Below are 10,769 nucleotides of genomic sequence, written 5' to 3'. Positions count from 1 at the left end.
TCCGCCCTATAAGAATAGAGTCCCTCCAGCCCATGAGGTCAATCTCTGTTTGGAGTTGGCCTGCTCCCATGTTTGGTGTTCAGTTCAAATCTTTGTCCCGATCACCAAGAACCTGGTTACCTGTGCCCATCTGTGACACAGGGTCACTACAGACCTGGTCCCTGCATAAGGGCAGGAGGTGCTGGGTGCTCAGTGTCCACCCGCCCTGCCCCAGGGCTGATATACAGATGTCCAGAGCAGCAAGGAGGAGTTTCCGCCTGTAGAACAACTCAAACAACCACAGCAGGGGCTCGGAAAACAGGCTGCGGCCCAGGCCTCCTCTGCCCTACGTCCCCACCCAGTACAGGAGGGGACACGGGATGGCGTAAGAGCCAGGCATCTGCTCTCGGTGGGAGCCCCGCCCCAGCCACCCTGTTTCACATTAGAAGGGAAATGCTCCACTCTTTGCGCCCCCTCAGTCCTGCCCTGCCCTGCCCTGGAAACCAAGGAACAAGCAAACTCAGGAGAGACACAGCCGGCACGCACATATCCAGGGGTGTTGGGAACCACCCTGCCTGGTTTCAGAAGCTGTAGCTGTAGCCCCATGGCTAAAGCTGAGTAAAAAGACCTTGGGATCACAAGACAAAGCTTAGGAGACAAAGCTTATCTTCTGTATAGGGGAACCGCCTCTGCCCCTTTCACCTCATCCTGCTTGGCCCCGGGCAGATGACTAAGAAATCTTACTCAAAGAAATCTTTGAGTAAGATTTCTCAAAGGACAGACAATCTAAGACAGGCATGGTCATGAGGAGGCTCTCAGGGAAGGACTTGGGGGGCTATAGAAAAAGGGGGTGATGGACCCTTGCCCCTTGGCTTTGACATGACCTGAGTCCTCATTATGTCTTAAGAAGTCTCCTAATCTCTTGGCTGCCTTACTTCCCCTGCCCAATTTAAGCCTGAAACAACAGGGTGTGGCCCTGTGCTGGAAAGAGCTGGTTCCCTGAGTCATCAGGCCTAAGAAAGAACACATAAAATCCTGTGAAACCTGCTAATACCCTCAATTCAAATAATAAGGGTCCAAGCATAGAATGAGTTTGTTCCCCAAAGTTTTATGGCCCTTTAGCTATCTGACCTTGACTCAAAATAAACCGTCAGAGTTCCTGGAATGTTATCTGTTGCTTGATCCTTACTGCCTGACGATGATTGATGAGCTTTACCTGTATTCCTGTGCAAAATGAACCCAGTAAAATCCCATTGAGGAACAGGCTCCTGGTCCTTCTTTGAGAGACTGGCCACCTTTCCTCCCCAGGCAAATCTTGTCTTGGTAGACTTATTCTCATCTGTGGTGGATGGGGGGCTCTGAGGGGGGAGCCCCCCCACAGGGGTGCTCTACCAGTGTGGAAAATCGGAAAAGAACCTGCTAGTCAACAGGGTGCTGATTACCACTTGGAAGTTCAATGCAAATATTAAGGAAGTGGCGCTTGTGAGAACCGTGTGGCACCAAGGAGGGCTTACTGGTTCCAGGGAGGTCTCCAGAGCCTTCGTGACATAAGGAGGGGCAAGTGCGGGGGTGGGAGTGGGGGGCACTCAAAGGGAAAGGGCTGCAGGCAGGAAAGGCCAAACACATGGAACTTCTCCCAACACACACGAGGGACAGATCCCAGATGGGCAGGTGTCAGACGGAAGAACCAGCAAGCCTCCTGCTCTCCCACAGCACCCCTCGGTGCAGCACGCTCTTCTCTGGGAGGAAAAACAGCGCCTCACCCCCACAGTTTCACTGAGCTCGGCACTCTCCCGGCGACGGAGGGCTGTCCTCCTTTCACACGGCCCACGGAGAAGACGGGCAGTAATGTCTCATCCCAGGGCTCCCAACCCTGCCGCCTCTAGTCACCCCAACAGTCCGCCAGCCCGATTTTCCACTGCAGTATTTATTACTACTTCAAATTTTAAATATTTATTTGGCTGTTGATGTTCCGCCACCTCCAACCAGCCAACCGACCACACACGCGCACGCACACAGAATGAGTGAAGGTAACCATCCCCGTTTCATCCACCACACCGAACACGGGACCGCTGGGAAGTTGTGCTTTAATTTCTGCAATCAGATACGATGCAGTGAGATACAAGTATAAACTTTCATTGTACATCCAGAAAATAAAAAGCACATTTATACAGATTTAGCCCAACAGCTTATTCCATTAAAAAAAGTTTTAAATGTAATTAAAGCTAATTCATCTTCAGTGTAAAAACTCAGAGGTATAAACAAACTCGAGACATCATATACAGTAAATTAATGTACATTTCCAAACGTGCACAGTGCAGCGTTTTAAACAAGGAAATGGTCTCGTTTCAGCTTTAACTGTTCAGCATAACCCACATTTCGATCTTGAATAAAAATGTCACAATATATAAACCCACTGAGAATCCTGTACACAAATACAAGTTTATAGAAATCTGATTTCAAATATAAATACACCAATTGTCATGACCTTCCTTGTTATAACAGCTTATTTTCCTATTGCAATTTTTTTAAATCATAGAAAAATATTTCAATGCACATTCAACTGCTATGACAAGGGCCATGACCTTGTATCTTTAAACCGTCGTTGTGAAGTGTAAAAGCATCACACCGGGCATTTCTGGAATGAAAATTACTAAGACCCTAAGACTGAAGAGGCCGCTGTGTAAATACTCACGTTACACCGTGGTAACAAAAACAGCTGCACGGTGTGCTGGGGCACCGTGAGGCAGAGAAGCGCGGGGGAGTGCCAGTTTAAGAAGGCCCCCAGAGAGCAGGGGAAGGGGGCCAGGGAACCGGTGTGCTTTCACAACCCCCATGGCAGCCTAACACCAACCTCCTAGTGAGGATCTTAAGGCAACTGAGACTGGACACGTGCGTGGCCCCCATTCAGGACCCCGCCCTCCCCTCAACCTCTGGCCATCCAGACAGATGACCCTGGCTTGTGTATGGCCATACAGTGGGAGAAGGGCAAAGCAGTTTCTGGTGTATACAAAAGACAATTCAGTGCAAACCGAGAAACTCTTCTTGGTCAATAGTTTCAATACTTCTTCTTGCCCTTGAGCAACTGAAAGCTTTTCTAAACATGTAATATTTAATTTGGGATCTATAGCGGAGAACAGATGTATATATATACAAAAGGCAAACATTCCATTTGAAACATTCTAACATTAGATTCCCCTCTTCCTTTAGTGGGATTTAATACGGTTCCACTGAGAATGAAAAACTCATCTTCGTACAGTGTGTTTTCCTGCATTTATAAATACAGACCATCCAGACAGCAGATGCAAGATGACCAGACACAGTTAAGTTTCTTCTATGGCTTTTTAAATTGCTGAGGTACTATATGATAAGCATCACTTCTGACGTTAATGTTGCACTGCTTCCCTACAAAAGCTCCATTCAGAAATGATCCCCATCAGTCTATCAGGTGACAGACAATGCGGAAAACCATCGGAGGGGCTCCTGCAGGGGACCATGGTCCCACATGACCCGAGGCCTCAGCATGCTGCTAGACAAAGGCAAAAACAATTACAGTGGCACCTCGGTACGCGTCAGCTTTGGAGCTCGTCAACCTGGTCCTCATCGACTGATGAGAAAGACGTTTCAGTGCTTGCTCAGCACTCATCACACTCGCTGGAACTCGAATGAGTCACAATGCCACCCCGCAAGAGAAAATGCTTCACCAGTCGTCACTCACAGCCACCCCTCGGAATGAACTGACGACGAGTACTGAGGTACACAGTACTTGCAAACAGTGGGAGTTTCTGGAAGGATGAAAGCTCCTCTGGGCAGACCAAAGGGAGCCCTGCAGTTAAACCGACGGGTTTCAAAGCAAGACCCTGGGGCCCTGTGCACCAGAGCAAGTGGCACGGCATGGAGGGAGAGTGACAAGCCCGATGCGGCAGGCAGGGAGGGACCCGGAGTCATCGGCCCACGAAAGAGAGTCATGTGGTTAGATTGTCGGCACCCCTACAAAGTGACACAGTCGATGCAGGGGGCAGGGTGGTCAGAAACGTCAGGATGGGTGACACGGGTGGGCTTTCTCCAGCTCTTCTACAGGCAAGAGGATGCAGAAAGGAAAAATGCTGTGGATGGTTGAAGTCAATGCCACAGCTCTCAATGCCACCATCCCAACCTCTCCATTCGCCATACACACATCACATAAGGCCGAACTTGCTCCGAGCTGAGACAGGCCAGAGACGCCGACTGTTCCCAGGGACTGGATACGTAATCTTGGCACGGAAGGGATCTGAAGAAAGAATTGAGTCCAAGAATATCTTACTAAAGCCCTTTTTAGTAGTAAATCCGCTACTGCAGATTCTGTATAACACTCATGCATCAGATAAGAGCTGCAGTTCTATTATGGGTCAAGTAGTAATTCCTTTCAATGAATAATACTAGAGACAAGGTTTTAATTGCATAGTCGTTCAGGACCACTAAAGAAACGAGTACCAGCTCTTTTCCGGAAGGCCCAGGTCTCCTCCTACAGAGCTCTGGGCTAATGGCCCTCTCCCCCAGCAGTAAGCGCCAGCGTGACACACCCATCCAGAGGTCAGGGTGTTGGCCTCCTGTCCCAACCTTCAAAATTCCCCTTTCACAACCACTGAGCAGAGAGGTCACACATCCCCTAGATCCACAAACTCGTCTTCCCGTTTGGCCAGATCTTCTTCATCTCCCAAAGCTTTCCAACCACTGGTGGGCAAGACAGGCTTGGAGGACGGTCGCTGCAGCAAAGCAAAAGGAAACAAAGAGGAGAGGCGGGTAGAGTTCCTCGGCAGGGAGGGGGTCTCTGCCTGGAGGGCCTCCTGGGGGCGCTGTCCCTCGTTGATTTTTTCCTGGAGGCTCTGTACTTCCTCCATCATTTCCAAGAGTTTGCTCATGGTGGCCACCGTGCCACCCCCCAGAATTTGAGCTTCTGGAATCCAACGCAAGTAGCGCTGAGCCCAGACTCTGACGCCGGGCCCCTCGAGGCAGGGCAGCAGCAGGCCGTGGTAGTCAGTGGGCTTGCTGTGCCAGCTGTCATAGAACTCTCGAAAGGTGTCTTGCAGCTCATCAGAAGAATTGATTAGTTTGCTAATTCTCTTGCCCAGAAGGTTTTTAATTAAATGATCTGTTTCTTCCCTCAAAAATCCTCTTTTGGGAGATGACTTGGATTGGGTGAGTGGCAGAGAAAGCTGTCGTTGATGCTTGGAGAGAAAATACAAATAAAAAATCGCTGGTTAGCCTGACGACAACATGGGTACCGTTGTTCCCATCAAAGAAAGGGGCATATCCTGCGTTTACAAGTCATGAGCCATCAGAGTTGCTAAGAAAATGCAAACTCACTAAAACGCTGTAACATCCAGAGAGGGCAGGGCTTCTTGTCTAGTTGGTGATGCAGGTGTTAGTGTACTACGTGTACACCCACAGGGGGAACTGGGTGATCTGGAGCAGCGCAGAAAGGCAAGCTGGCACGCACGGGGAAGCTGCCCACCGCCTTCCGCACGGTCACGGGGCGCCAAAGAGCACTGGGTACTTATGAAGAATAAGATTAACTTAAGACAGGATGGCGATTTAGGGGAGTTTGCGATGTCTACTCATTTTCTGTAGGGAACAACATATATCCCTTTTGAGAACACTGAGCTTCTGTAGTATTCTGAACACCTGCCGGGAAGCAGTACTGACTACCTGAAGATCCTACCCCTCCAATGAAATAATCTTGGAGGTCATCAGGCATCCAATAGGAGTTCAAGCCTAAGTCAGAAAGTTTGCTTAGACAACAAGTGGCGGGGGTGGGGTGGGGGGAAGCACTCTGAGGAGCTGACAAAACCGGCCGGACGCTCTTGCCTGCCAAGCTGCAAGGAGGAGACGAAGTGAGAGCTCTCACGGGTGCCGAGGCAGGGCGCTTCACTGGGGGTGCACTGGGAAGGGCTGTGAAGGGGCAACAGTGGCCAGAAGGTCATGGGGGATCTCCAGTGGCCAAAGGAGAAGGCAGAAAAGCGGGAAGCTGTTTCTCCCCAACTCTTTTGCTCTTGAGGTATCCACTTGAAATAAGAGCAGACAAAAGCTTTATTCTCAGACTAGACTTAAAACAACTCTCTAACCTACTTCTGTGAGTGGTTCTTCCTTGCAAAAAAGTTTTCTTTACTATAAAGGGAATATTTCCTTATTATAGAATATGGAATAACAATTAAAGTAAAAGAAGAAAGCCAAACCATCCACAAAACCCCACCTCGAAGCTGACTGGGATTTCTGACTTTCTGGCCAAGGACAGGCAGCCGAGGGCGGGGGCCGCAGCCGGCCTCTCTCCTCCCCGCAGTCGGGGAGCCAGAGTGGGCAGGGAGTAGGGAAGGCGGGCGGACCTAACAGCCACTGAGTGTTGACTGCCACCAGGCTCTGTGCTCAGTGGCTTGTGCACAACAACTTATCCAGTCCTCAAAGTCACTATTAGCGCTCCATCTCACGAGTGAGGAAACTAAGGCACAGAGGTTAAATAACGAGCCAAGGCCCCAGACGCCAAATACCAAGTGTCCATTTCACTCACGGACAGTCTGGCTGCAGAGTGTGGGCGCCTAATAGAACTCTACTTGTCCTTAAAGCCCCTTCTCTCCAAACCCCAAGTCAGGGATTTTCAACTGGCATGACACAAGAGTTTTTAAACATGCAGTACGTGACTATTTAGTGGGGACTCTGACCTCTTTGCCCTTAGACTATGAAATTAAAAAAAAATGACAACAGCCAACACAACAATAGCCATTTGGTTTGAATGAATCAAAAGTCTACCTATTTTTTGTTCCAATGGCAACCCCCCCCCCCATATTTTTGGTGTGCTGCAGAGTTTCTGCGTGCCGTGAGATGAAAAGATCGGAAACTGCTGCCCAAAGGGAGCAGAGTGTTCAAGATGAGCTGGGTGGGCGCGGCGCCACGCGCCTGGACCCTGTCAGGGCTGAGGCTGCGGCCGAGACCCCACGCCTGAGCAGGCCCCTGGCCCCCCACAGTCATTCACAGGCAGCACTTCCCACCACAGCCTCTTCAGTCTCCACGGCCGTCCCTCCACCCAAGGAGGGGCTCCAAACCTGACACCTGATCTCTCAACCCAAAGGCTTCAAAGTTCCCAGCCCCAAGTGCACCTCATCTACCACTGGACAACCCTTTGGCTCAAACCCCTCCCACCAGTCAGCTCCTGGAGGCTATGCTATGTGCCCCTGCTCGCAAGGCGAAGGGATGCTTAAAAAACTCCATCTGGGCGGAGAAATGCAATCCAGTCGCAAGACAGAGCCTTAGCTTCCTCCAGTGCAGAAATAAGAGCTAGGCCTTGCCACCTCTGAGGTCCCTCACCCGCTGGCCTGGGGCAGCTCTGGGACCCTAACCAGGCCATCACGAGAAGTGTGCATGCAGCCACCAGGGGGCAGAGCACATGAAGAAAACTGACCTCTGGCCAAGCTGTTCCGGAGCTTGAGGAGTTCTGGTCCAGCTGGCAGGAAAGAGGTTAAATCTGTTGGGGAACATCCACTCTGGGCCTGAGGACCCTCTAAAGGGCAAAGCAGCAGCTCTAGGTTGGCAGGTGGCACCTCTGCGAGCACTGGTTTTGGCTCATCTGGGTCCCCAAGCCTCTTTAGAATGCAGCCACCTCCCGCACCAGAGCCAGCCAGGCTTCCTGGAGCCCCCGCGGGCAGGCAGGATCAGAAGTACGGCCTGGCCAGGAGAAGGCGGTGACGAGCACTGACTCAGGATTCGCCTTCCTGCTCTTCCCTTTGTGGGGTCTGTGGGGGAGAAATCCCGGGCCAGGGCACAGAGCCAGGAAATGCCATGTACATCATGTGTCTAGGGAACTTTGAGGATTTACTAACCAGTAAAGTCAGGAACAAATACGTGAAACCCAAGTAACTTGACACTTGAAGCTGACAGCTCAGGGCCAAACGTGGGCTGGGCCCCTATTTGCAAATATTGGAACACAGCCACACCCACTGGCTCAGGGGCAGTCTGTGGCTGCTTTTGTGCTATGACAACAGAGCGGGGGAGCTGTGCCAGACACCCCACAGGCTGTGATGGGAAAGTTTTAGGTGCATCTCATGCAGAAAGGTCTGGCCATTACAGACACAGATGGGTACAGAGTAAAGCCCCCACAGTCACGTTCCTTTGCTCCCCCAGCCACATGCTCAGGGAGATGCAGGACTCCATGCAACACACGCTTTTTGGCAGCAGCGTCCCCAGCACATGCAGCACAGACAGGGCCACGTCTCATCGGGGCAAAGGATGAACTGCAGAAAACAGGGGATTCTCTTGGACCCTGACAGTTTGCCCACCACAAATCTCAACTCTGCAGGCTGCTTCCAGAATCCATGTGTGACTTTCAGCCTTACATACATGGGGGGAAGGTGAAGGGGGTTGGGCACACAGACATCTTACTTTGAAGCGCATTCCTTTCCGCTGGCCTTTGTCCAGTTTCGGCTTTTCCACATACAGAGGGTTTCTGAGCAGCGTCTGGGCTTTGGGCTCGAACTGCACGGACCAGTCCCACACGGTGAGCAGGCTCAAAGGCTTGCCTTGTGCGTCCGGGCCTTCCCTGCCCTGCCAAGACAAGCACAGGTCACACCAGCCTCCAGGGGCCGAGACAGCAAACACACGCATCAGAGACGGGCACCAGGAAGGCGCTCCGCCCTGGACCACTCACGGCACTTCACTTTCAAAGGCTTGTTCACCAGGCTTGGGCGGGGGAGGAGGGAGGGAAGAAGGACACATTCTTTTCCAGCCGGTCACAAGCCAGCCAGTCCTGGGCACTTCCATGACCACCTGTAGAGTCACTATTGTTTTTACGATTCTACATCTGAGGAAACTGAGGCTCAGAAAACTGAAGTGAGCTGTCTGATGGGAGCTGGTGGGTGGCAGGACCTGACACTGGGCTGTGGGCCCAAAGGCCCAGCGCCTGTGCTCCCCACCCACCGTGGGGTGTGGCAAACTCCCTCCCAGAAGACCGGCTGTGCTCCAAGGCCGGTGAGAGTTAAACCCCCGCAGCACAGTCTGAGGGAAGTGCCAGCCTGGCCGCCCTGCTCTGCCTCATCGCCGTTCTACCAAGAGTAACCCCACTATCAGGCAAAGGAAGAAAAGGCATCGGTCTGACCGCCTTTACAAAGGGCGTTTAAGTTCTGTTCAGTCCCCCAACTTCGACATTTGCCCCCAGCTCCAGTGTGAGCTGTGTGACCGAGGGCGAGTTAGTTATCCTCTCTGAGCCTCAGCTCCTGAGGGGTAATAATAATAATAATAATAATAATAATAATGACACAGGCCCGCAGGGTGCTGTGAGGGTTAAATACCAACACTCAGAAGGCACTCCAAATAGGGCCTCGTACATTATCACTGTTAAATCAAGTTCACTTCTATCATCAACCTCACTGCATCCTACTTGCAGGACACAGGTTCCTAAGAGGGACTCTTACCATGTTGGTTTCTTTCTGATGAGGCGAGTTGAAGAAGAAGGTGCTAAAAATAGGTATGTACAGGCTATCTGACAAAACGGTCAGGTAAGTCTCCGTGAACTCAAATGCTGGGGGATGCTGGTGCACCAGCTGCCAGACGCAGTCTAAGAAAAGTAGGAACACAGGCACCTGTGTGAAAACAAGATACACGTCACTGAGCGGGCACTCAGGGTCCAACGCCAGCCGTCCCAAGCTCGGGGCAGCCACCTCGCCGCTGCGGGACAACCACTGCTGCACGCCGCAGACTCCGGACAGCACAGCCAACTGCGTGCCACTCCGAGCGGCGAGCATGCTCAGCTGGAGCCACGTGCTCACGGGTTAGCACCAATGCTCGGCAGCACCTACCCCTGCGGCATTTCAAAGGTAAACTGTGTCAAATCTCACTACCAACCAGCATTAACAGATGAGTGTTTGTAGTTGACTTTGATCAGAAACACTAACTTTGAACCCCAATTAAGTGAAATGTTATTTCCCCCAAAAGAATTCCGTTCTTCTAAGTAGATTTTATTACCAAAAAAAAAATATTTGATTATTTTGAATTTTGTTAATACCCACTTCTTCACCCCCCAAATGAGAGCCCAGAAGAGAGAAGACAGGAGAGAAGGTACATGCAGCAAAAAAATTTTTTTCTAATATTTTTCACAAGTGTGTTTTTTAACTGCTGGCCCCCTTTACTAGCTACTGAGAGGCAAGCCATATGTTAGTAGAGATAGTAGTTTTCTAAGGGGCTTTGTCCTTTGCGGTGCTTATCTCCTAGTGACCCTGCAGGTGACAGCCTCTCTCTCACAAAGGGAATCTCGCACACGGCTCACAAGAGAGACACGGGTTTGGAATCCAACTCCTGACTCAAAGTCCAGTGCTGCATCATTTATATCACAGAACAGGCCACCAAATTTTCCTTCGAAATTCTGTTATGTCCATGCGGATGCTAAGAAACATTTGCATTACAATTTTACTTCATACCTCATTTTACGCTCAATCCCATTAAAGAGAGAAAAATATCTGAACCTCTTGGCACAGTCAGGAAAATGGGCTGGGAAAGCAAGGGCGACCTCTCCAAGGCTGGCTGAGTAGCGCATCAGAAGTTCTCAGCCTCTTCCCTGATAGACGTGATGCCTGTCAGCCCCATGTCCTCAGATGTGAAAACATGCTCTCCCCCACACACTTATCAGCTCTGTCTGCCCATCATGTTATTTGAGTCCATAAGCTTTCACACTGACTTCCCAGAAAGGAGAAGTCCAGTCTGTGAACGGAAGGCGGTGATTTCCATTCAGCTCAGGGAGGTACGGATAAGAACAGGTCGGGCCTGAAAGG

The 10,769-nt window shown here is 50.9% G+C and overlaps 1 protein-coding gene across 2 annotated transcripts in view; it reads right to left on the bottom strand.

Moving 5' to 3' along the window:
• Window positions 1–1,956: 1,956 nt before the first annotated feature.
• MTMR12 (myotubularin related protein 12) overlaps window positions 1,957–10,769 on the bottom strand; it is a 55,800-nt gene continuing 46,987 nt past the window's right edge. For both annotated transcript variants that reach the window (XM_053657317.1, XM_053657318.1), the window contains exons 14-16: window positions 9,417–9,584; window positions 8,389–8,550; window positions 1,957–5,186 (exon numbers count right to left, since the gene is read on the bottom strand). In XM_053657317.1, coding sequence (XP_053513292.1) covers window positions 4,617–5,186; window positions 8,389–8,550; window positions 9,417–9,584 — 900 coding nt within the window. In that variant the 3' untranslated portion in view covers window positions 1,957–4,616. The remainder of the gene's footprint in view (window positions 5,187–8,388; window positions 8,551–9,416; window positions 9,585–10,769) is intronic.

This window comes from Artibeus jamaicensis, unplaced genomic scaffold, assembly GCF_021234435.1.
Source record: "Artibeus jamaicensis isolate MK-2021 breed Jamaican fruit bat unplaced genomic scaffold, CSHL_Jam_final scaffold_369, whole genome shotgun sequence".
NCBI classification, from domain to species: Eukaryota; Metazoa; Chordata; class Mammalia; order Chiroptera; family Phyllostomidae; genus Artibeus; species Artibeus jamaicensis.
This window is presented reverse-complemented; position numbering and strand designations above follow the sequence as displayed.